General features: G+C 46.2%; 7 protein-coding genes across 7 annotated transcripts; 5 read left to right on the top strand and 2 right to left on the bottom strand.

Annotated features, from left to right (window-relative positions):
- Positions 1–499: 499 nt before the first annotated feature.
- EDB93DRAFT_1105811 (uncharacterized protein) lies at positions 500–1,226 on the top strand (the record flags this gene model as incomplete). Its single annotated transcript, XM_041447542.1, has 3 exons — positions 500–855; positions 885–958; positions 1,042–1,226. 3 exons carry the CDS (start codon positions 500–502, stop codon positions 1,224–1,226), a joined length of 615 nt encoding a protein of 204 aa, XP_041305294.1.
- Positions 1,227–4,688: 3,462 nt separating this feature from the next.
- EDB93DRAFT_1105810 (uncharacterized protein) lies at positions 4,689–7,490 on the top strand (the record flags this gene model as incomplete). Its single annotated transcript, XM_041447541.1, has 13 exons — positions 4,689–4,813; positions 5,045–5,077; positions 5,160–5,232; positions 5,357–5,432; positions 5,618–5,701; positions 5,759–5,895; positions 6,126–6,161; positions 6,216–6,287; positions 6,407–6,701; positions 6,968–7,038; positions 7,093–7,157; positions 7,369–7,416; positions 7,466–7,490. 13 exons carry the CDS (start codon positions 4,689–4,691, stop codon positions 7,488–7,490), a joined length of 1,140 nt encoding a protein of 379 aa, XP_041305293.1.
- Positions 7,491–9,851: 2,361 nt separating this feature from the next.
- Positions 9,852–10,193, top strand: EDB93DRAFT_1063862 (uncharacterized protein; the record flags this gene model as incomplete). The annotated part of the gene is made up of 1 exon (XM_041444870.1): positions 9,852–10,193. A coding segment is annotated over one exon (342 nt), but the record flags the coding sequence as incomplete, so codon positions are not given.
- A 208-nt stretch (positions 10,194–10,401) lies between these two features.
- EDB93DRAFT_1241820 (uncharacterized protein) lies at positions 10,402–14,219 on the bottom strand (the record flags this gene model as incomplete). Its single annotated transcript, XM_041451929.1, has 16 exons — positions 10,402–10,460; positions 10,797–10,883; positions 10,937–11,276; positions 11,316–11,445; positions 11,468–11,602; positions 11,820–11,976; positions 12,027–12,227; positions 12,250–12,425; positions 12,472–12,523; positions 12,550–12,628; positions 12,682–12,847; positions 12,896–12,984; positions 13,142–13,423; positions 13,468–13,506; positions 13,555–13,728; positions 13,833–14,219. The coding sequence occupies 16 exons, from the start codon at positions 14,217–14,219 to the stop codon at positions 10,402–10,404; spliced, it is 2,553 nt and encodes an 850-aa protein (XP_041305291.1).
- Positions 14,220–15,228: 1,009 nt separating this feature from the next.
- Positions 15,229–15,904, bottom strand: EDB93DRAFT_1105808 (uncharacterized protein; the record flags this gene model as incomplete). The annotated part of the gene is made up of 4 exons (XM_041447540.1): positions 15,229–15,358; positions 15,408–15,541; positions 15,588–15,851; positions 15,902–15,904. The coding sequence occupies 4 exons, from the start codon at positions 15,902–15,904 to the stop codon at positions 15,229–15,231; spliced, it is 531 nt and encodes a 176-aa protein (XP_041305290.1).
- Positions 15,905–16,190: 286 nt separating this feature from the next.
- Positions 16,191–18,331, top strand: EDB93DRAFT_1105807 (uncharacterized protein; the record flags this gene model as incomplete). Its single annotated transcript, XM_041447539.1, is given in 8 exon segments — positions 16,191–16,217; positions 16,409–16,528; positions 16,575–16,942; positions 16,994–17,122; positions 17,175–17,252; positions 17,272–18,082; positions 18,192–18,231; positions 18,282–18,331. The coding sequence occupies 8 exon segments, from the start codon at positions 16,191–16,193 to the stop codon at positions 18,329–18,331; spliced, it is 1,623 nt and encodes a 540-aa protein (XP_041305289.1).
- Positions 18,332–19,675: 1,344 nt separating this feature from the next.
- Positions 19,676–22,006, top strand: EDB93DRAFT_1252669 (uncharacterized protein; the record flags this gene model as incomplete). The annotated part of the gene is made up of 8 exons (XM_041453315.1): positions 19,676–19,780; positions 19,835–20,007; positions 20,068–20,173; positions 20,231–20,638; positions 20,689–20,961; positions 21,015–21,285; positions 21,580–21,607; positions 21,658–22,006. 8 exons carry the CDS (start codon positions 19,676–19,678, stop codon positions 22,004–22,006), a joined length of 1,713 nt encoding a protein of 570 aa, XP_041305288.1.
- Positions 22,007–25,488: the final 3,482 nt, after the last annotated feature.

Raw genomic sequence — 25,488 nt, 5'->3', positions numbered from 1 at the left:
GATCAGGTCACTATGAAGTTTTTGTAAGTAGTACTGCCTTATTACAAAGAACCCCCAATTATATGTATTCACAATATTGATAAATTACTTTTCCATTTCTGGTGTGTCCAGAGTTTTAAATGTTTTGACCATTTTTGTCAACATGTCCAACTATGGTGCCGATGGCATATTTCAATATGCAATGAGGTTGTAGTCTGCCACACATACTAATATTAGTTGGTGTGATACCAATAGCCTGAGGGCACTTCATGTGCCGTATACTCTACTGTACAGCCGCAGTACATTGTCAGGGTCACCGCATGAACCCTGGTATAAGAGCTCCAAGTTGTTGGCCTTTTTTTGAATGGTATAATACTACTACCTCTAGCAGAGCATCCTTCCTACTAGTACTATGTCTTATCATCATCATCATCATCATCATACTGATCATCCACTGGTACTAGTATGTCAGTCCTCTTTCGAGTCTGCCAGCCCAGGATCACTCGAGCCTTTGGAAAACATGTCCACGATGGTGCATCATGATGTCCAAGCCGACTCAGACCTAGTACTACTGGTAGCACTCACCGGGTCTAAGTCAACCAGTGTGACTCGGAGGTTCGCACAAGTTGACTCTTCGGAGTCGGTTGAGCCCGCTGGACAACTTGAAACTCAAGTTGGACCGTCACATTCATTGGAATCTGTCGTCATGATGAGTCCGATTCAAACAAGAGGGACTCAGAGAGAAAGCCCTTTCGCAATCAATGGTGACTATCCAGGTCACACCAGCCTAGATGACTCAAACTTGCCGCCAAGACTTGGTACTAGTAGTATCCGTGCCCCAACTTCCCCTCAAACTGCTCTTTCCCCCACTTCCAAGTCACACCGTGACAATGACAATCTGACAGCACTTTGAAAATCAAAGGCACAGTCTGTGTGTTCAGCGAGTCTGAACGTGACTTGGACGAATCAAGAAGTTGTAGTAAGTTCCCACTGCAAATGAGCTTCCGCAGTGACAGTAATACTTGCTCACATTTTAGCCTGACAAGGATTTACTACTAGTAGTCTCACCAACTCGGAGTGCCAGTCCTGTGCCAACAGTGAAGCGCGTCATGATCCATAGGGAGAAGACGGGTACTGACTGGCAGTCGGTCTTCAATGTTGTCAAGTATGGTGAAGAAAAACGAGCAGCCATGGTTATGAGGGAAATGGGGGCAGAAACGGATGATATGATGGGGCCGTCACCATGATGGATGTGATAGCAAGAGTGATGCCACCATGTGGAATATTTGGACAAGTTGAAAAGGTCGTGATTACTATGATGTGCTGGTGGGCAGCTTAAGCACAGTATCATTAGTATTCAGTCTGAATCATGTTAAATCAAGTTGACTACTCGCCAGTGTCATGATTGCACAAGCGTTAATCATAGTAGAGCTTGACTTAAATATGAATTGAATATCTTGAAAACTGGAAAACTGCTGTGATGGTATTAAAACAACTTCACTGGCGCTTGAGGAGAGGGTTTCCGCTGAATGGGACCCTCCAGCTCAATGCTCAAACTTGTACACAGAAGAGACGTCGTCATGGTAAAATGATGACCCTTCCTGATTTCCTCAAGCCCTATGACTCGAAGTTAGTACTACAACCGCCATGTCACAGTGGGAAATAATTGCTAGAACTTATGGTCAAGGCTAATGATGATTATGAGGATCCAGTGACTCAGATATGATTGATGAGCACCATGACAGCGGCACATCATGGTGGTAATTCGAACTGGGGGTTAATGTGGATATCCGTACTGATGGTCTCTGAAAAGTGGTCTTCAAAAATAATTGGAGGTTATGTACATGGTATCAATACCTACCGCACTCGCATGCATAACGACCCCCCACGATTTTGTGAGAAGCTTGACTCGATGATCCATCTTGAGGACCAAGGTTCAGGTACAAGTGTTCACAGTGTGTCCCACTCGTCGTAGTAGGAGATGACTCGGATGATTCATACATTTGGAACTACTGAAAATCAACATGAGTACAGCATGAAGTAACTGAAATTATCAACAAGATACTGAGTACCTTTGGCTTCAAGTGGCAAAAATTGCACGACGAGCTCAATGCCATATTGTCACGGTTGGCTTTGAAACTCGCTGATTCTACATGTGCTAGTTCACCCATCCACGCATCCATTGATCAAGCGGAATGTAGTAGTTCCATTGCAATGCAGAATGATAGCGCCATCCTGACTCCTTGGAGGTTCTGAGTGCTATACAAATTCAACATTTGAAATCAATCAAATAGAAGGCACATACTACTGTCGAATGTGTGCCTGTAAGACTCGGCGCAAGAGCTTCATAAATGGTTGATTAGTTCAACTTGAAGTTGGCCTAAGTCTGAAGCAAGTCTAAGAGTACCATTGTCACAACCCAATAACGAATTAACACTGGGCGGAGACTAGGACTCAGACTAAGGTTATCACAACAAGAAAAGATATTGAGCAGGTATGTCTTGGATTGCTACAGTGTAGATACAAGAGGTTTGAACTAAAGAACTATCGACCAAGACATGCTACCTATATACAACTATTGAGACGGAGATTGAAACTGAGCTACAACTACTAGCCAATCATAAAATAGAAAAGGGAATCGTACCATAGAACATCGTAGAATATTAAAGAAGCATCACGTGACCATATCTTATCTTATCATATCTAATCTAATCTATTCACAATCAAAGAACTCGTCTTCTTCATCACTTACATCAAAGACACGTGTCATGGGCGCTAATGGAATCTCTGAACTGGTAGACATTTTCGGGGTAGGGTTAGGGTTTGAGTTAGGCACTGTGTATTGACGCTTAGGAAGATTCAAGAAAGAATAGTGGTTTGTTAAAGGTACTTGTGACAACCATGCTGAAGTTAGCGACCCAAAGTCTTGCCAAGCGCTAACTCACTGTACTGTAACCGTAGGCTTGAAGGTTGATGGTGGTCAACTGAGTATAATTTGCTCGGACCGCTTATAATATGTACCTTTGCCGAAGTTTGTCCGATGAGACAAGAATACTAAGCCTCGGTGGGCATTGGGCATGCACTAAATAAAGAATGTTCAAGAAGGAAGTTCAGTGGACAGGAATGGAGGCAGTGAGAATGAAAGCGATGACAAAGAGGCGGTGATGGTACATATTTGAATGCAAAGTCGACAACTTTGTGCTGACGACTCAGAGTTCAGTTTGGTAGCTCATAATTAAGCCGAAATGGCAGGATTGAATGAACTCGAGTCTTAGATAAAGCTCGTCAACGAGCTTGAATAGCCAGTTGCCAGATGGAGAATCGGAGAAAATCTGTTGTTCGTTGAAGGAAGGATTTCTTCTATCCAAAAATAACCATCCTAGGGAGACACAAAGACTGATGTCGATAAGTTCAAGAAAAAGAGCAAGAATGACATTAGCTGCTTGAAGCGGTGAACGAAGGAGCGAGTGTTGGCGTCCTAAGAAATATATAATGAGATATGGATAATCAGCATATGCAAGGTGAACAATATGAGAAAAATACATTTGACGATTGGAAAACGACAAAGAACGGTCAGAAGCACAGGGATGGGTGGGGACGAAATAGGTGGAAGAGATAGTACTACTAGTAGTGAGCCTGGAAGGGAGGTGTGGGTGGAGGCGAAGAAGATGAACAGAAAGAACGCAAACCAAAAACCAAAACCAGCTTTCAAAAGGCGACAGCAAGAAGTTTAAAAGAACTGGTGACCATAAGTAAGAAGTGACCTGCTAACCTGTGAACACCAAACAAAAGTGACACAAAACAAAGCAACCAGAAGAACTCATCAGATGATGTAGATAGAGTGATCGCAAAGTGCATCAAATCCACGACATCCAAAGATGAGGCCAGAGGGGGCGGGGAGATCAGGATTGAGCCATCAAAGATAATATAAGATGAGATAGATGTCTGTGCTCACACCAGAGCATCGAAAGTGAAATCAAGCAAGCTGAAATGCACTCCCAAGTGCAAGCATCCCACTTTTGCCAAACCAAACATAATTCACAGACTTCAAACTCCTACACCATGATGAGATGCAACATGCAGCACGACGAAGCATGCGGGGATACTACTATGTTTGGGTAGCGAGCACTCGGAGGCATAGCAGGTGTACTCGAGGACATGGAAAATGAAGCACACTTGGAAATGCAATCACAGGAGATGCAGAGGATACAGCAGCAGGACGTCCAATGAAAGACGACAACAGAATAGTAGTAGTACTATGTGACGGACTCAGAGGCGATGGTGTTGCCTGTCATGGTGGACACAGGGATTCAGAGCCAAACATCGAGGGGTTGCGCATGAGGGTGCGATGAATGGGCGAACAGAATCTTCTCTTCGTCAGAAGAGATGGATAAAAAAACAGGCGCGGCCCCCTGCGGAATTCAGGCTGCCACGGCGGCGGCTGCCTTGATTGCAAAGGTGGGTAGCACTCCGAGCCAAGGTGTGGATGGAAGTGTATTTGGCAGAAAGATTACTGAAAGAGTGGCGACTTCAGGACTTCAAGTTGTTTTTGAGTAGAGCATTTGACGTTCTTACTAGTACTAGTAGAATCTAGATATCAGTAAGGGGATGATAGAACGGAAAACTCATTATGTCAGCATTTTTGCCAGGTCACATGCTGCCAAATTTTGCCAAGGTCCAAGTCTGAGTCTACTGTGACATCAACCAACATGTCAACAACTCCGAGCCTGACTAGCATTCCTACTAGTATGCCTACTACAGACACTGCTTTGTTGAAACAAGGCATACCCTCATGGCCATCAGAATTACAACGGTATTCGCAAGCTGTGATGCTGTAAGTCCTTTAACTTGAATCATTGTGGCCAGCCGCCCAGGCTCAGTTAGTGCGACTACTACTAGTACTACTACAAGTACTACTACTAGGCTAGCCTGAGCCTGACTCAGAGTCACCATGACGTAGTGCGAGTCCATTGCAGCACAGTCACGGTACCAGCCTGGCTCGGGCATGGAGCACCCAGTCATGTCATCTCTACTAATCTTTATCATTTATGATCTGTTAATTTAGTGATTCTGCGCTTGGTGCCAACTACTTCATAAAGTGCAAACAAGTGGATCCCTTTGAATGGGAAAAATATTTTGTTTCCCACTAAAGATTACTAAATGTACAATCATTTCTACAGGGATCAAAACTATGGCATCTGGGAAGGAATTGTACATCCTTCAGGGGTATTGTATTACTTCGATGCTTCGACGGTCAGTAAATATTCACTGGAATTTTGTTCTGTCGCGTGTCTCACAGCCAGATAGAAAACTTATACAGGAAGCAATATTAAAAAATATACATCTAATCAATTAGACAACCTTCAGAACTGGATAGGCGCGGCTTGCAGGCAATTACAGGAAGACACATGGTATATGGTTGTCGAGCCTTGTGCCCGACAACAATGAGATCGGTACTCAGTAATAGTAAACAACTCCTACTACTAGTACTAGTTCTGAAGATCTGACGGTTTGTACTTCGTTTGTACTTCCTACAAACACTACACAATGATGAGATGCATGATCAGGCTTCTTCGAGCACGTGACTCACTGGCATAATTTGCACGGCATCCTTTGAAAGTCACTGTACGCCGGTCAGCCTGCAAGTCACACTGGCATGGCCGTGGTGGTGAGGCTGGAAGAATGATTCAGACGGCTTTGATAGGCTTGCTAAACACTCATGGTGAGTTTCACCGCGACTATGCTGATTTGCAGCATAATCATCATCTTCAACTGACAGCGAGTCTCAAGCCTGCTCAAGTCACGGTCTGCGGCGGCCGCACAAGGCTTGCCAGTGGGCCTGCCAGTAGTAGGTCAATTTTGGACACTGGCTACTGCCATACTGCAGCTGAACATGTCACTACTTGGTTTATAATTGTGTGTCTATGCCTTAAAGGCTTTTCTCGGTGAGTTTATTACTGTGACCACTAGTAGTACTAGGCGCTCATTCTTCTTGACGTCTGCTCAGGCTTTTCGACATCCGCTTGTTCACTGAGCTCATGTTAGCTCATTCTCATCACTCGCAAATCATCCGACTCATTCTCAAATCTTGATGTTTGCTCATTCTCCATGCTCGCTCGATGTTCACCCATTTTCGACGCCTGCAGCTCTCATTCTCATTCTCACTTGTCCTCATTTCCATGGTGCGTTTTTTTAAAGCAATTTATATTTTTTACACATGACTCTACATCTTCCAGCTTGTCTCGTCCATCTTCTCATCTTCTTCCCTTCTCCTGCGCTCATCCATCATCCGTATTCCTCTGAGCCATGTCAGCAGTTGCTGACATGTGCTGGGCGTTTGCGCATGGTATTCGTGGTGTTGGGAATGGGCGCAGAAGCATGATGGTGGGGCAAATTTGGTAGCCCTCCAACTTGAAGTCATTACAAGGACTATTGGGAGCTGGAGGGCAATTTTTCAGCAAAGAAGGTTCACCCTGGTGATCTCAAGACAGCCGCTGCAAACGAGGCAATGGGTGGTTTGTTCGTCCATCATCTACTATGTTTGCCTGAACCATGCCAGCAGTTGCTGACGTGTGCTGGGTGTTTGCGCATGATATTTGTGGTGTTGGGAATGGCCGCTGCAGCAGCATGGTGGGGCGAATTTGGTGGTCCTCCAAGTCATTACAACTTGAAGGACTATCAGGAGCTGGAGGACAATTTTTCAGCGAAGAAGGCTCACCCTGGTGTGTGATTTGAGTAAAACTCAAAATTTCCGACTAATGGCAGAACTATGATGATTGGAGAATGGAGGAGGACAGAATTTTACACTAGGTCAGTTTGCATCGTTTTGTCTCTTCGCAGAAACTGACTTAAAATCATATTTTACAGATATATTTTCAATGTGTTTATTTTCCTTGCGAATTTGAACCTGCTCCGGCGCTTCATTCAACTTGTGGATTGACTGATTTTGGGGTGCACTTTGTTCACTTGTGTTTGTGAACTTCACCAGACTTTGTGGTTCTGGACAATTACTACTACATTGTTAATCATCTCCATCACCATGACCAAATGATAGACCTTGTAAGTCCAACCACTTTTCCCAGCGATCTAATGTTGGATAATCTTTTCAAACAGATATGGCACAAACTCTTTTCTCATCAAGTATCGGCACTCGCAGACGAGCAGAAGATCGCATTGCGGTAAGTATTTGTTAACTCGTTGGCGTTTTTTATTTGCTAACATGATGAAGTGCCAGCGCAATTTCCTCCACGGCGTGATGAGTCCAACAACACCTACCAATAACCCGGGTGTTTCATTGGTCAACCCCCACGTGAACAGCGTGTTCGCTACCACAAGACGCGGCCTTACGCACTTATGCGTTGGCACTCAGGCGACTTTGCGCAATCTCAGGGTAGTTGTGTGCGTTTCGCCAACCGTATTACCTCGGTCGGAAGCAGGGTATGTCTTTGTCTATACTGAAGGTCAAGCTATCTTAATTTTCACACAGATACTATGAGAGAACAAATCACTGACGCGCTGTCTATGACTTAAAGATCTCAAGACTACTACCACTACCTACATGTTCATAATGATTGTACTATACTCATACCAAGCACACAGGAGCCATAGAAACAGCCGCATCACAATTATCATGATTAGTGTACAGTAACTACATCTACCCCTTACATGTATCTCAAATGTGTATCAAACACGTTCTGTTATCGACGCACGTGACTGATTTTTTTTTTTGCGTTGTCATCGTTTGCTTGTATCCCTTTTCGGACATTCAATACCACCCTCTGAGTACTATGTCCGACTGGACTCTGCTAGTACCGCTATCAATCCCAGTACTCAAGATCAAACTCTTCATTGCACACACTGTTTCAGGAAAAGGTCAGTCTCCCATTGACAATTGATGTGCAGAGCAGGACAATAAATGTCCCGAGCTGAGTACATCATGATAGCACGATGATGATTGACTTCAACTATGGATCCCACCAACGAGAGCTCCGAGTAGATCGACGTATGGGGGATGGTTTGGTGCATTTCCTTCTCCATGACTTTTCTTTATGACTACATTTCTCCTTAGTTAGCTGCTGCCATACTATCGATCATGCACTGGCACAGTCTTCTAGGAACAGCGAGGATGTTCCCTGCATCCGGATCACCCTCTCAGTACCTTTGCTTCTCCTAGACTTTCTGGCTCACCCGACCCAGAATCTCCCTTTAACGAAAGTGACGCAAAGATGTTCCTGGCATATACTATCCATTCATATGAGAGTCTGAGACTCCGAGAGTGTTTCCAATGGTTTTCACAACTTTTTCTAACCTTTATCATTTGTTGCAACAGGTCAGGAGCCCACTGTAAGGACTTTTTATTTCGAGCTTCTCAACACACTGCTCATGTTTTTATTCACAGTGACGGGCTTATTATTGAACCTGTAGCTACTTCATCATCAGCTTATAGCGCTACAACTCTTCCCTCCAAGTCAATACTATCAAGTTCCGATACCAGCCTCCCCGCCACTGACATCAATAAATCATCACACCTACCGTCATCCAGCAGCAATTTGCGCACCCCCATGGTAATGCCACCCATGTCATTGGCTACAAACGCAACTTCACTCACTCTCAAGAAGGAGCTCGTGACGACAGACTCAGAGCTATACAAGTGAGAACCCCCCAAGAAACGACAACCAAGCTCTAAACCAATGTGAGTCACTGCGAATATCACCGCACAGTAAGTCAAGTCTGCCGCTATTGACATGAAAATTTGTAATACTCACGCTGCTCATTCCACAGGAACTTGTGCGCTCTCGACTGGCAACAAAATGGCCAACCAAGCAGAACCCGCGAGCATTTTTGCAACTTATTGGCATAAGCTCTCGAATGCCAACAAAGAGATGCATGACTATTACAATATTCATGTCCACCATATTCTCTAACCTACCACTATCATAGGTGTACAAGCGCAAGGCCACTGCCCGCGTGAGCGTTGTGTTTTCTCGTTCTGGATCTCATACTGATACGCACCTTTTCAGCTAAACTCCTCGTCATCTGCTCAAGGTCTTCCTGCCAGTTCGGATTAGTCCATGTGTCTGTGGTCTATGGACCCAAGGTGGATTGCCAGTGAGTGGATGTGAGGAGCATGGATAGCAGCTCCAGTAGGCGGTATGGTGTGAGCAGGATGGCTGGCGACCCGGATGAGCAGCAGATAGTACCCTACCCTATAGCACCATAATAGCACCCATTCATAGCGATACCCATTGATACTCATTCTATTGCATTAGACGTGTATCCTTCCAGCCAAACAAGATCCTTTTTTATGCATAAATGCTCAAACCATCCCAGAGGAAAATGTACCCTTGACGAGACAAATTCCAAGAACTGTCACTGATATTGAGCATTCAGATGGCGATCTTAATCCTTCCAACAAGGCGGCTGACAGTTCAACAGCCCAAAGTTCTCCCTCCCAACCAGCCCGATTCAGAATCCAATGTGTTCTATTAACGCTGAGGGATACACTACAGACCACCTTCAACATGTTTGGACTCTGCAGACTATACCCTCAATGCCCTTCCTTCGAGCCAGATAAATTTCTTCCCTCCACTCTACTTGCAAGAACATCCCCCATAGCTACCAGAACAACAGGCTCCTCGCCAAATGCCTTAGCGCTGCCTTTTCCTTTTGCCAACATGACCATCTATTGGCTCATAACATGGATGAACTCTGGTAGCAGTTGAGTATCTGAAACCAAAGTCTCCCAGTTGGTCAAAGATGTTATACTGGTAGAGGATTTCGACCGCAAGCACCTCGAGGACTTTTCTGTGAGGCGAAGCTTACGAGAATTAGATAAAGAGGAGAACGGGGATGGTGTTTTATTCCAAGATGATTGGATTCGGTCTAGCGTCACCATTAACATCCCAACTAAGTCACGGGAGGATGGTCCTCTACCATATATTATTCCTGGGTTGCACTATTGTCCTCTTATTGGCGTGATATGCATGGCTTTTGCGGATGTCCAGGCAAGGGCATTCCATCTTATGCCTTTCCAACGGTTGTGGAAAGACCCTTTGGAGGGCCATCAGGAGCGGATCTATGATGAGCTCTATACATTGGATGCCTGGTTGGAAGCTCAGGATAACCTTCAGAAGCTTCCAAAGGAACCTGGTTGTTCGCTGGAGCATGTCGTCGCTGGGCTGATGTTCTTTTCTGATGCCACCCATCAAGCAAACCACCACACCCTGGCAGGAGTATTAATACTACCTGGCCATTGTAGAAGTATAGTTATACATACTCAGTAGCCATCCCCCATGTTTCTTGTATGCATACTCTGCTGGGGAACCAATGCCCGCCCCTTTCCAGTGCTCCCTGGATCGGAGATCTCCATATTCCTATGTTCTGCGTGCTATTTTAAACCTGCGTATCGAGAGGGAGATCTGACTATACTGCGCCCTGTGCTTCTGCCCTCCGTGTTCCTGGAAGTACTACCTTCTGTGTTCCTGAGTATCATATCCATACCCTAAAAGGGCAAAAAAAGTGAATCTGACGATAGCAAAACATATCAATATTGCTCCTTTAGATAATAGCGACACAACTGAGATAGCAAAAACATATGCAAAAATGTCCTACGTGGGTGAAATGACTGAAGAGAAAGCAACAAGACCAGGCACGACACTCCAGATGGAGATGCATTGTGCACGCATTGCTTGATGGACTGGCTGCCTGCTGATGAGCATATGCACTCGCCCCTTCGTTCTCCATCTCATCTAGCCATGTCCTTGGGGTAGCGCTGGTCCTTCCACCAATCCTGTTTGCCACTCCAAGAAGGCAGACACCCGCCTGCATTTCCTCCTGGAGGAGCTCGACTTCCTCAGACCACCGACTGGCCCATGCATGCGCCTTACACCATTCTATATGCATCGCTAGAAAACCCTCGACTTAGAAGGGCCCAAACTTACTCGAATAGATCACTCACCGTCAGATAGTTCTTCTTGCCCAGCACCATGGGACTGCTTCCATATCCATGAGATAGCCACCAGTCTCCGTCCCTCAGTCTGGGATTCACTGGCAGCTTGCACTTCTGTCATTCCCCATATATCATCTTTCTCCAGCTTTGGGAACTGGTTCATCCACTCTACCTCCAAGAGCGCCTCAGCCAGAACTTCGAGTGCACTCCAAGCAATGTTATACTTGGTCGCGGCAGCATCGATCTTCTTTTGAACGGTGTCAATGATACCTCGCGACCGTGTGTGAGTGCGCTGTCCCGTAATCCAATCTCTCTTGAATCCCGTAAGGTGGCATTTGAGATGCAAATTCTGACGAAGTTTATGTAAGGCCTCGTGAGCCTGAGCAACATGGAGCTGCCACTCAATACGTGTGAGGTTAGTGTCGCAATGCATGAGTAGTCTGAGGACTGCAGAAGGTAGCCACAACTTGGTGTTATGGACTGCTTCTTCCTCAGACCCGGGGCCCAAGTCGTCAGGTCTCTCGCAGTCGCGCAACATACGGCATATAAAGAGTTTGGATTTTCGCCCAGTGCTCCAGTCGGCGGTGCAACGTATTTGTCCACTGCTGTAAGGCTGAAAGCTGGATATCAGTGGAGTGCATACCAATGACTGCCTTATCAGTGGCAAGGCGGCATCTAATAAATCATTGATTAGTTGTGTGTCCTGTCCAGGTAATGAACATTGTACTCACTGCTGCGCTTCCAGATCTGTTCCAGCTGCTATTAAGACACTTGGCGACACTTCAGCATGCAAGGAGACATCCAAGCCACAGTTTGAGCTGATCTGCTTCAGCTTGCGAAAGTTCAAGGCAGACAGAAGCTTGAGTTATAGGGACAGCGGCCTGATTCGAACGGATTAGGTTTGGAGCGGTCAGCCTCCCATTCTTCCACCATTTGATGCCATGATGTAAGGCTCTCTGTTGGAATGGCCTCCTCAAAGTCCCTCAGGTCCAACACATGTTGGTCCTGCTGTGGGATAGCTTCCTTCAACTTTTGCAAGAGAAAGGGCCCTGTCAGAGAGGTCAGATACCAGGGAATATAAGAAATCAAGCGGGCGTACCGAAGTTGGAGACCTTGCACCAATTCCAATCACTGAAATGGTCGTCGAGGGTATCCCGCCTCGAGCCAGGGCCCATCTCACGGGTACTGGTTGCCACGGGATTAATATTTGACCATGCTCTCTCCGGTGCTTCCCCATCTGTTCTGGCCATGCCTTTAATGAGATTGAATGAGAAGGTGGTTTGACAAGCGGGAATGTGTGCTGGGAGGTGGAACTTGGGTACTGAGAAATGTGATCATCTTGCTGCCAGGAGAAAAATGAAGCGTCGAAGGATAGCGTGACATGCATGTCCAGAGGTGTTTGCTCCACTGGCACACAATATCGTATGATATATTAAAAACCGCCAGGTCACTGGAATGTGTCAATGTTGAGAAAAATAAAAAGTCCATGTTCACGTATCTGATAATTCATTAGTGAGCATGAACAGAATACAAACAATACTCACTTCTCGCCCTTTTGGAGATCTCTGACGGCAGACGGCCTGCTTGAAGTTGTGCCTCGCACAGACGACAGCGACAGGCACCAATGCCTGTTGCTGCAAGGCCGCGCATGTTCTTGGAATCCGCGAAGTTCACCGCATTGTGGCTAGCACAAGAGCTTTTCTAAAACATAGAGTTAGAACTCCAATAGAATTAACGAGACCATTACACCTTACCTCTTGAGTTTGTCCAGCATGCTCGGCCAACAGCCCTTTGAAGCTCAATTCCTCTATGAAGTATGCCCACCCCGTGCTCAGGCTTGGATCTGCTTCTTCTGATGACTTATTACGGCAGCACATTCGGAAGTTTGCATCAATTCCAGGAAACAAGGCAAATAACCATCTATACACAGGTAAGCTGACAGCATACACAGAGGGGAAAATAACTAACCTGTCATTTGGAGGAGCACTGTCCCAACCTGGCAGGAGATTTCTGCCAGGTTGAGGGCAAGCAGGGCATGGGACAGCGAGCTCCCCAGGCTTCGTACCCAGTACTCCACGGACATTGTGCGCACGACCAGCTCGCTTGAGAGCTAGCAAATATCGGTACTGTCGACTCATTCGCAAGAGAGCCTCATAACGGTCCTAGAATTAATATAAGTTGATGGATGGAAAAATAATATATATCAATACATACCTTGGGCGGATTTGTTCCCGTATTGTCTGACAGGCGAGACAGAGTCTGCCAATATTCAAAGGCAGAGCCTTTGGACTCGAAGGTGTACATTTGGAAATTGTCAAGAAGACGGAAGGTGGCGGCAGTTCGTGGATCAGTTGATGTCGCAGGGTACCATCGTGAGCATAAGATTTGGATTGTACGTGTCTTGGCAGTTGCGCAATTACAGAAAAAGAGCGAGACACTATGTATACCATTTATGTCCAAAACTGTGAAGTCGAATGTGTGAACAGGATTGTCGCACTGGATGCCTGCTGGGTGGCCGAGTTGAATGCATAGACCCAAACCCGAAGGGAAATCCACTGAAAGTATGTGTTCGTCCAAATCTATATGATAACTGTGAACTTGAGTGATAATGGATGGGGGAAAATTACCTCAACATTGTGCAATGGCATCGCACTGTGAAGCGACACAATGCAAAACTGACAATAGAGTTGGAGCCCTTCGCAATCTCTGCAACAAACTGTAGGTTCGTTCGCACAGTCTGGTAGGCCATGACATGCGTGGCTCCAAGGAGCATCTCCTCGTGCCTCAAGCCTGATGAATTCCTTCAAGAAACTATCTCTCTCCCATGCCCATAGTTTTTGTGGATCATCCTGGAATGCGGTAAGTTATCTTCATCAGTAAACAGGAGATTGGTCAATGCACCCACCCCTGGAGTACGATCTTGTTTGCTTTTCACAGGCTCAGCGTTTGTGTTTTGTTCCGCCAGAAAGTCAACGTAAGCGTCGTCCACAGCGTCGAAATTGGTTTCTAAGTTGAGAGTCTCTGAGATACTTCCATCGGCCTCTGTACATGCAGGTGTTGCTAGTGTGACTTTGGGTGCTGGGTAGTACACAGTTCTGACAGAGGGATGGCCCATGTTCGTAACATCAATAGATATGTGTGCGTGAAGATCGTGGCTACTGTCAACATTGTGTGGGCGTTTTGCAGTTGGGTTTTGAGCAGCAGCAGCTTGAGCAGCGTGTCGAGCACCATTTTCTTCACAGAACTGTTTCTGCAGTCTGGTGAGCTTGCACCCATAACGGCCTTTGACCATGGCACTGATAAAAAAAGTGCAAATGCAATGTTCAATAAACAGAACTACCTTATGACTAATATGGTACATAGTAAATACTCATCAACCTGCCTGCCATATCAACTTCTCAGCAAAGAACACCTCATCGAGGATGTCTTGCCCTTGTTCCATCAGATGAAGAATTTCCTCCTCTGAGGTCAACCACAAATGAGCAAAACGAAGCAGACACAAGCATTCTGATTTGAGCTGCTGAGTGCAAGGTCCGTTGAGATTGTCAACCAAAGTGGATAGTGCCTCAGCTTCTTTTGTGAAATCCTGAGCGACAGTTAGCTCCCCCATGAACTCTGGTCTAACTACATCCCAGCCCCGTTCATCCACAGCTTGAGAAACCACGACGAAACGATCCCGACACCCATTATGATTTCGGCACCCTGTATACGTGCAAGTCCACATATCTTCCATCGCCTGAAAGGCGTTTAGTGTAGCCTGTATTCAAATGAGCGTAACTTATTGAAGCTATCATAAATGAACTTGCCTTGTTAGCACCTTGATGTCGTCTCCACCTTAGTCTTGCCTTGATTCTCTCATCCCCTAGATGCCTAGCAAATAGTTGATTAAACAAACGACAGTGCAACATGCTAGAGCCTTACAACATATAATATAAGCGCTTGGAGTGTTTTTGTGTGGCCTGACGTTCGGAGGGTTTACGATGTCGTCCCATGAAATTGTAGAGCAATGTTGAAAATGTGGAATAAAGTGGTATATGTTCAAGGTGAAATTCAAACCCTTCTACCTGGCCAAACAAAGTGCTTGTAGCTAAGCACTGTCACTCAAGCGTCACCGTCACAACTTCAGGACATTTATTATTTAATACCATCTCACATTTTTGAACACAAATCGATAGCTCAATAACCGAGAGTGACGAATCAACGTGCAGTACGCAAATAACATTCAAGAGAGCAAACACGACAAGATGGCAAAACGGTACATGAATGGGTATGTAGCACGACGTGGTATTGGTATGTATCTACTAGAGCGGCACCTCCATGATCCCACCATCGTTGACGGCCTTGGAATATGCAGCCTGAGCGGCAGCAAGGCTGAAGTGGCATGCAAAGCAAGCGCCTGGGACACCAATCACATGCTGATGGATGTTGTGCCTGGTGAAGATGTTAAAAACTTTGACTTAGCCAAATTGAATGTACACACCAGCCTTGGAAGACACCTGTTTCGCGCCCCACAGTGACAATGTACCAGCGAGGAAGATGTGCCAGCAGCAGTAGCGCAAACCACAGCAGTCTCGTGAACTGGAGCGGTCTGAGGAACCAAAGCCGTTTGAGTGGCTGAAACGGTAGGGAGTCCAGCTGCAGCTGGGGGATTGGTGCCCACAGCGGCCGGAGCAGAGGTAGGGAGTCCAGCGCTTGCTGCACTTCCAACTTCTGGAGCAGTGGAAGGAGCCTGAGCAGCTGGAATAGTGGAAATGGCAGTCAATGTAGCAGACAGAGTCGGGTTGACGATAACGCCAGGAGCAGGAGATGAGAGCGCTGGACTCTCATCTTCTGGAGGTGAAGGTATCTGGATGTCGGTGCCACAAGTAGGGCAGCACCCACTCAAGAGTTGAGTCTCACTACCCGTGGTGGGCATCCATGATGGCTACAAGGACATTAGTGAGCAGGGGTTGAGTTGAGAAACTTGGGGCATACCATTTTGAGTGTGGATGAGTTCCACTGCGCTTGCAAGTTCGGAAAGACTGAATGTCTGCTCCTCGCCAAAGTGGGGGAAGACCTTCATTTTAAACGAATGAGCAAAGCAGGAGTATTACTGACGGGTAAACATTATGTGGGTAACGAACTAATTCTGGATGCTGTTTGATGGGCAGATTTAATACTCATCGGTAACTTCCACTTATCCATGGGAGCTCATTGGTTGATGACCTATTAAGGTTCAAATCCCACCCGGGTGTGTTTGCATACCACACTCTGGGTCACCATCATGGAGTCAAGAGTAAAAAAACACACAGTACGTACCAAATACAGACTTATGTCATTCATTTGAGGTTAATATCGGTTGATCAGATGCCTGGAGCCTCGTGGATGTTGCGCGAACAGTTGGCTTGGCTGTCAGAGAAGATGGATGGGTTTTGATTGAGCCAGCTGCAGGGCAATGTTTCTACGTACTTGTCAGAGGTAAATGCTCAATGGTTCGCAAAGTGGCCCGAGGCCGCAGTGCACTTCAAGGATGAAACTGGTGTGGTACTTACGGAAGAACAGCTCTCAAAAGAGCAACACATTAGCTTAGGACACCATCTTAAGCAGTGTAAGGCCATAAGTGTATTGTATTTATAATTTCATATTCAATCGCTTATACCAAAATCAGCAACTACGTTCTTACTTCTACCGCAATGCCTCAGCCGTGGGGCGAGCACGAGTCACACAATTCACCAAAACCATCACGAAGTTGATGGGCTCCTCCACCGAGCGCACACGTGGGCCAACCGCCGTTGAACACTTCATTCATACTGAATATCAGTCTGGGTCCTCGGTCAAGGAAGACATCCAGGCTCACTTGAAGAATGGTGAATACACCCGACAGAATCACATGTCCGGACTTCGCGTGGAAGCTGCCAAGGCAATGAGTGCTCGTGGACAAGAATATGTGAAGAAAATGGAGTGTGAGCACCGTGCTGAGAAGGCGAAGGCTGAACTGGAGGCACTACGCAATCCTGATGAGTTGGCATGTATGCAGTAAGTACATTCCCAAAACATGCTATTATATTGAAGTTCATGTTCATGCAGGTACATCGAAGGCCTCAGTGCTGTAGTCGGGCAGCTTCTACAGACTATTCAAGAAACTACTGGCTGGTATGGAAGTATTTACCTTGGAGGACCAGACCCACGTGTGGCCGGAGATGTTCGCATTTTCAGGTAGGGATGCACAGCATGCCTACCACATCGATACTGACAATGTTCTTCACAGCTTTCACCACGGGAAGGGGTCTACTGGCCTCACCTTCCGTGAAGCACTCCCAGACCATCACTCGCGTCTTGTCGAACCGTTCACCATGTTCCTCAAGGGCGCCTTCGCTACCTCAGCCTGATTTTACTCTGCCAGCGGCTACCCACACTTCCTCCACAGTTGCTACCTTGCCTGACCTTACTCTGCCAGTGGCTACCCACACTTCCTCCACAGTCGCTACCTCGCCTGACCTTACTCTGCCAGCGGCTAATGTGCTTCCCGATGAGATCCGCCAAGATGAGTCATTCGACAACTCCCTGGGATTCCTCGGCGCATTGCTAGAGCCGCTTATGATGTCCGACGACACGCTCTATGAGGGTAGCATGGGAGCCTCAATTGAGCCTCCTATGATGTCTGATGACACGCTTTACACAATCGGACCAGAAGAGCATGTCGACTCGTGGCAAACATCACTCCCAATGCTGCCTCCTTATCCCGGCCAACTTACTCCTCCCCGTCTTCGTAGCGCTATGGCTCGTCTTGAATCAGGCAGTGTGAATCGTCCTCATCGTCCTCATCCTCAGCCATATGAGGGGAAATCAAAATCTATGTATGACAGGTTTGGTGATTCTCCCCCGTCATCTCCCGTGCCTTCTCGGGCCACCCAAACTCCTTCTCTGGCAGAAGTCATACCTCCACCACTTCCGGTGGCATTTGATTTGCCCCCTACTACCTCCTTTCCCTCTGCCATGGCTTCTTCGCCTACTGTTGTGCAGCTGCTGGAGCCTGTGACTCCATCTCCTCTTCCTGCCATGCTAACTACGTCTCCTGCGACTTCATCTCTTCCTACTGTGCTGACCACGTCTATGACTTCATCTCTTCCTGCCGCGCCTACCAAGACTACATCTTCTGCTTCCAAGGCTTCTCAGGTACCAGCAGCTATCACATCCTCGCCATGTATGAGGATGCCTCTTGAGGACATACCGAATCAGTCTGTGTGACGCAGCAGTCGCACACATGTGCCGTCAACACGTCTAGCAGAAGCCAATAGCATTGGCACTCACGAAAGGGCACAAAAGTAAGTTTATTTTTTTGCTTGTTGATTCGGACTATAACGTCTTGATCCAGGCCATGCAAGTCAGCTCCTTGAGCAGCGGATACCAAATTTTATCTGCTGATTGATTTCTTGTCCTTTTTGTTTGTGGCGCACAATCTTCATGGCATGACACTGGCGTAGTACTCACCTTATTCACATGTTTATATAATGTCCCTCAAAATACACGTTGTTTTCTTGCTCCATTGAATACCCAGGCTCATCAAAGTCACTCGCGAGACTTAGTGTAAATTTTCGGGAGACTTGGGGTGAAATCCAAGTTCGCTGACATCACGTGATATTCATTCATTCATACTTCGCAAACTCAAAACTGCGAGACTTGGTGTGAATTTCAAGTTCGCTGAACATCACGCAATATTGGTTCATCCGCGAGACTTGGTGTGAATTTCAAGTTCACTGACACATCACATGATATTGGTTCATTCATACTTGCAAAGTCAAAACAAACACATGCAGCTATGCCGCCATCCTGTTTGGGACCTGCTGATCACATAAAATGGGAAAAGAACCCAGAGAACCACCATGCTGATTGTATTTTTAGAGAGACAGTTTTGGTATGTCCTAATTAGGGCACACGGAGACTCCCGAGAAGTTCCAACTGATTGTATTTTTAGAGCAACAGTTTGGTATATCCTAATAAGGGCATACGGAGACGCCCGAGAAGTGCCAGAAGGCAGGCTTCCGCATCTGTATGCTTCCTTGAGGGATTCTTCCCTGTATGCATACTCTATGGGGGGTGGGGATCCTAGGTGAGTATGCATAACTGTTGTTCTACAATGACTGGCTTTGTATCAATAATTATGACAGTATAGCCTCAGAAAACTTCGGAACCGCAAAAGCTTGGCCGCTCTACTTGTATTTTGGAAATTTGACTAAGTACGCACGGTTGTCACCCCAATTGGGAGCATGCCACCTTGTAGGATTTTTGCCTTCAGTGAGTTTTATTGATGCCAGCGTGTTTCTCTGCTGCTGTTAACAAATTTAGCTTCCTGACAGTATTAAAGATGTTCTGAGCGGCCTGTCTCACATATCAAAAATTGGAATAGCATCCCTTCTCACCTATTGCCGCAGGGAATTGTTTCATTCCTGTTGGGACATTTTGTTGGATGAAGATGTTATCGAGGCATACCACCACGGCATCATTTTAAAATGCGCCGATGGTGTGTTATGGAGGGTCTTTCCCCGAATCTTTACATACTCACCTGACTATCCAGAAAAGTAAGGATTTCAACCATTGCGTCTTCAAGAATGCCACTGAATCACATCAATTTATAGGGTGTTGATCGCTACTATCAAAGATATGGGTTCATGTCCCTGCCCTTGCTGTTTTATGCCGAAAGCCTTGTTCGGTTCTTTGGGGCAGGCGGGCGACATGAAAAGCCGTGTAGCAAACCTTCAAACATACATAATGTCCAATGTTGCTAGGGCTCATGATTTTATTGCATCGGGACACATGGTAGATGGCGCAAAGGTGGAAAATACTCTTGGAGAGGGCTCGTGGGTACCTATTTTGGTGAGTGCAATAGTCTCTGGAGCTTTTCAATTGACTCAGACTGTCTGTTGCAAGAACCGCTTTGTGCACAAGCTTGGAAAGTTTAGCCTCGACCCATTCCGTATGCTTGTTGTGGACCTCATGCACGAGTGCGAACTGGGCACCTGGAAAGCGCTGTTTACACATCTAATCAGGCTTCTGTATGCCCTTCCACAAGGTAGCCAGCTCGTTGCGATCCTCGATAGCAGGTAGGCGAAGTTCGTACTATTTAGGGCACTACGACCTGCTGACTAGAATGGCCTGGCAAGATTTCGAGAGATCCCGACTTTCGGTAACGGCGTAATTTGCAAATTTTCGAACAACACTTCTGAAATGAAAAGATTAGCAGCATGTGAATTTGAGGACATCCTGCAGGTTTTCTGAGTCGTTCAAGCTTTGTATTTGATTTGCTGATGTACTCTCTGTCATTAGTGTGCCATTCCGGTGTTCGAAGGGCTATTTCCCCCGGACCACGATGCAATTGTGCAATCTCTGCTTTATCAGTTTGCACAATGGCATGCCCTCGCAAAGCTCAGGATGCATTCAAGGTCTACAATCACCTTTCTTGAAGAAACTTTTCAGAAGCTTTCTCGCAAGTTACGGAAATTACGAAACTTTACCTGTGCTGCCTTCAATGCTGTTGAATTACCCAGAGAAAAAGCAGCTCGTCAAAAAAAGGCTTCTCAACATTCTGAAAACGGCGGCAACATTTCTCAAGAGTCCAGCCGCAGAGAGAAATCCAAGAAGTTCAATTTACTGACATATAAATTCCATGCTATGGAAGATTACGCGACAACTATCAGATTCTTCGGGACCATGGATTCCCTTACTACTCAGATAGTATGTATGTCATGTTTTCCTGCTGTGTAGCTGACATTAAGTTCGCATAGGGAGAACTTGCCCACAGAGCCCTCAAAGCATTCTACCCGCTAACCAACAAATTAGATACACCAGCACAATTGGCCAAACATGAGCGCAGACAACGTGTTCTGCGGCGGGTAGCGGAAGCAGATGGAACTGTGTCCTCCACAAGCAACCGATCGCAAGCCGATGCTCCCCCTTCAGTGTCCTCCAAAATGCACCACCATATCACAAATTCGCTGAATAATCCCATCAACTTGTTTTCTTTTCTCCGAGAAAATGACGGTGATCTGGCTGTCAAGGTAGAAACAAAGCTCATACACTTGCGTCATACTTTACTGATTCAAACTGTCAGAATTTTATACCGAAACTGAGGGATCACATACTCTATAGGCTTCGGGGATTAGACATTAGTCACTGCGACCACACCTTTACAGACAACAAACAAAATGTGGTGATCATTCCCAACAACATCATTTACTCAGTTCAGACCATGCAAGTATACTACACAACTTACGACATAAGGCGCGAATACGACACCATCAACCCCAGAGCTCACAGTGACGTTATGGTCCTCTCAGGCGAGTCAGCGCCCAGACACCCATACTGGTATGCCAGGGTGTTGGGTATTTATCACGTGGACGTATGGCTCACTGGGAATGGCGGCAAACTCCTGAAGTAGCGCCTTGAGTTTCTCTGGGTCCGATGGCTAGCAATTCTTCAGGGCCATAGGTCTGGCATGAGGCAAGCTCGGCTTCCAAAGATTGCTTTCGTTGAGGAGTCCAACCTGGATTCCTTTGGATTTCTCGATTCAGGGCAAGTCATTTGAGGCGCCCATCTGCTTCCCGCATTTGCCTCTGGACATGGTGTTAGCTCACTCCGACAAGGAAAATCATTGGCGTGACCTGAGGGGCAGTTAGACGACTGGGAGGAGCTCTATGTTGGAATGTAAGTGCACATATTCTAGATGTGAAGAAAACCCACTTACTTTGAGCCAGATTCGTTGATCGAGACATGTTCATGCAATATACCCACTTAGGCGTAGGACATCCCTTAGCATTGCGAAGAATAGCCAGGGACTGCTTTGGCCCTCTGTTGGCGGCGTGGGCTGATGCCATGGACGTTGTGAATGACGAGGATGATGGAAACAGTGAAAAGGGCAGTGATGATGAATGTTCTGAAGGATGTGACGAGCTTGGCGATGGCCACGATAACAACGACAAAGGGCTTGAAGAATTAGATGAAGATGGAGAGGATCAACTCAGAGATGAAGGGTGTGAATATGGGTCCAGCCCGAGTGACGAGGAACAGGATGACGGGGATGAATTCAATGATTTTTCCTTCTAAAATAACATGTGACCCACCTTCAACTTGAACTTCTTTGCCGCTGATCATTGTGTGCTCACTTACTATACTACCCGCACCATTGTACTGTCACGGCATTTTTACGAATGATATGTGTACCAAAGTTACTCAGGCTCCCGTGACTTCATGGTGGAGAAAAAATGTCCACAGGATCGTCTGGGAGCCGTATCACCTTTGCCAGAGACATCTTAAATGGCATTATGAGCCAGGATGTGGAGAATTAGGAATGAGGACTGTCAAGGGGTTGACATGAGTACCCCTTCCATGCCTTATTGACTGCGATTGGGTAAAGTCGTGATTTTTCATGGCAATTTTCACAAAGGCCTGCATGTGATTGAAAACACCAAAGCCACTCTCCATGGCGAGATTGTGTATAGCCTTCTATTTCAAGCATCAATGAAGTCGGGTGACATTGCTCAACAAAATTTACCGCAGCACCCTTCCATGCCTTATTGACTGTGATTGGGTAAAATCGTGATTTTTCATGGCGATTTTCACAAAGGCCTGCATGCGATGGAAAATACCAAAGCCATTCTCCATGGTGAGATTGTGTATAGCCTTCTATTTCAAGCATCAATGAAGTCGGGTGACATTGCTCAACAAAGTTTATCGGAGTACCCTTCCATCTCTTGTCAGTTGTGATGACGAAACATCACAACATTGTCACAACCGCCACATGAATATAGACTTGAAGACAATTGCAAAATATGCGTGCCGCGAGATAGTCTTGAATGACCTTACAATCGAAGACCTCAATCAAAGAAAGTGCGAATGCTCAGCAAGTATGAGACAATTGACCTACTATTGCGCACAGGCTGTGACGGTGCCATGTAACAATGTAGTCACAAATTCACATACCAATTTCCAACCGCTGACCCTTGCTAATGCTACCTGTCATGATAAAGTCTTAAATAGCATTGTAATTCGAAACATAAGTTGGGGGAATCAAGAACATTCAACAGGGAGAACACAACTTGACTACCAACCCTTGCTGGTTATCATGTAAAATAATAATGACATTGTCACGAATTCCCCACAGTCCTCTAAATTTGCAAACATCTATGCCTATGTATTAATATATCAAATTTTTCACCCTATAAATTGACTTATTTTGCTGAAGAAGATGTTTATCCCTCTATAGATCCCACAGCTACCATATCAAGGACTGATGAATTCACTGATGTGATCCTGCAGGCACAAAATGTTACAAGAACATCTAGACGCTTGGGCCCCTACTATTTTTCTCCTGATCCTCCTCGTATCAGCCCTCGCATCATACCCTTACCCCGACCTTACCCTTGTCATCCTCGTCATCCTCGCATTCCCTTTCGCCCTCTACCTGTCGCTTCAGCAAAGCCAGTACATTTGGCCGGATCCTTTCGCTGACGAAGCATACCCATGCTCCGTTTCACCACCTGACTGATCCTGCGGACAGTCCCCTTGCCCTTACCATCTGGATGGTAACCTATGACACGATGCATGACGCATCCCCTTTGCCCTATTTTCCTTTCTTGATCTCTGACTCGGTGCGCAGTCGCACATGCGACTTATACTTAGATCCGCAGTTGCACGATCGTGCCCCTGCGTGTTTCACTTCTCATTCTGATCTTTGACTCACTTTCTTATCCAGCACGTTCTGCCTCGATCGAACGTGCCTTCCTATTATGGTCTTACCCTTTACCGATTGCCTCTCCCGGTAGTACGAGTTATCATCCACTAATACGTCTCCTGTCCTCTATATAAACTCGCTACCATGTACCATATTCCCTAACTTGAATCTACTTGGTTCTTGACCTCCTACTCTCACCAGAGTGATCCTTCTGCCTCGCCAGCAGTCTATATTCTATCTTCTTATCTGCTCTTCGCGGATAAGCCTATAGTCTCGACCTTTGCTCATCGACTTCGTCGACGAACAAAGCCCCTGTTAACTAGTCGGACTTCTGTCCTTCTAATTAACGACGATCCTTACGATTAACCTTCGGGTGTCGTAAGCCTAGGCCGATATAGCTTATCGTCTCGCACCCGCGTGACATAAGCTACCCGATTTGGACATAGGCGTTAAATCGTACTTGCCGAAGACACGCCAAGTACGACCCCTAACCTTGGGCTAGCCCAAGGACGTCCACAGACCGTTGACGACACAAGCTCTGTTTGAGCGTCGCCAACAGATACCATCCAAGTCGTAACACAAAAGATTTTGTCAGACCGGTTGGCGAAACTCCTGGGTTCTTCCGACAACACTAGTGGGGGATGCTCAGAAGTTAAATAGATGTGATCTCACTGTGCATAATTTTATCCTGGTCCCCGGTAGGGAACACCGTAGTGGGAAGAAGAGAATTAGATCAGATGCACTTTCCTTTGAGGTTATGCATGATCAGACGCAACTTTACTGGGTTTTTTTTTGGCTCGTAGGATAAAGCTTGGAGCGACTGATGAGGATACCAGGCAGGTGTTGTGATGATCCAGATAGATGCTTTGATATATATTCCTGCTTTCCATCGGTATTCAATATTCAGGTATTGGCTGTCTTCTGAAGCAAGGAAAGCAAAGAACTTGAATAATTCGACATTACATAATACGCAAGATCTCACTTCCCATACTAAGTATCTCGGTGATTTTCTAGCTATGATGGCGGCCTGGTGCCACCATTGCAGTCTATGCTCTTTCTGTGTAGTATTCAACAGCAACCTTTGCATAAACATAACATATAAAATTCAACTGTAGATGTTGGTCCACACGTAATACCGTAATCGCTACCAACAGTGCCCGATATGCACTGCAATGTATCTGTGGATAACTGTAAGTATGCAGTCTGCGCGTAGTAGGCCGCAAAGTACTCACTAGGAGGGGAGCAGGGATCGTGGAGGGGTGATGTAGCTGAATCAGATGCGATAGTCATCACTGCTGCAGATAGGACAATAGTGGCAAGTGAAGTCGATTTCATAGTCGATGGTGTTTTCTGGGCTGTGCAGGTTGGCTTTAATACATGATCAGTGTTTGGTACAGCCAAACTCTTTCATGTGCTTGAAACATTTTCCCGGACCAGTTGGCAAAATGGAACTTTCATGTGCTTGAATTGTTTTGCCAGACCGGTTGGAGTTCTTCCAACACTCCGGCGGACTCGGATGCTCGCAAATAAAACGGATGCCAGCTCACTAATATTCAAACCAAATTACGATTGAAGAACTATTCACCAATTGCAAGTCAGCACACCCTTACTGGTCAATTATTTTTCACCGCCCTACTCAGAAACAAGTTGGTGAACTGACTAGGTTAGGCAGAGAGCCGCCGCGATGGGTAGATGTTAATACAGCAGTGAAGTTTTATGCTTGCTCGCCATCGGTATTCTTTTTTACAACCTTTATGGTTCATGAGCCATAAGCCGTAGCATGATCTCAGTTCCAGATCGTCGAATCGACACGATGAATGATGTTACGAGGTGACAAGACTCGGACTAGGAAACG

The sequence above is a fragment of the Suillus bovinus genome (genome assembly GCF_016758785.1).
Source record: "Suillus bovinus strain UH-Sbo-P2 chromosome Unknown EDB93scaffold_49, whole genome shotgun sequence".
Classification (NCBI taxonomy): Eukaryota; Fungi; Basidiomycota; class Agaricomycetes; order Boletales; family Suillaceae; genus Suillus; species Suillus bovinus.
Note: the sequence above shows the minus strand (reverse complement) of the source record. Positions and strands in the feature narration are given on the sequence as shown.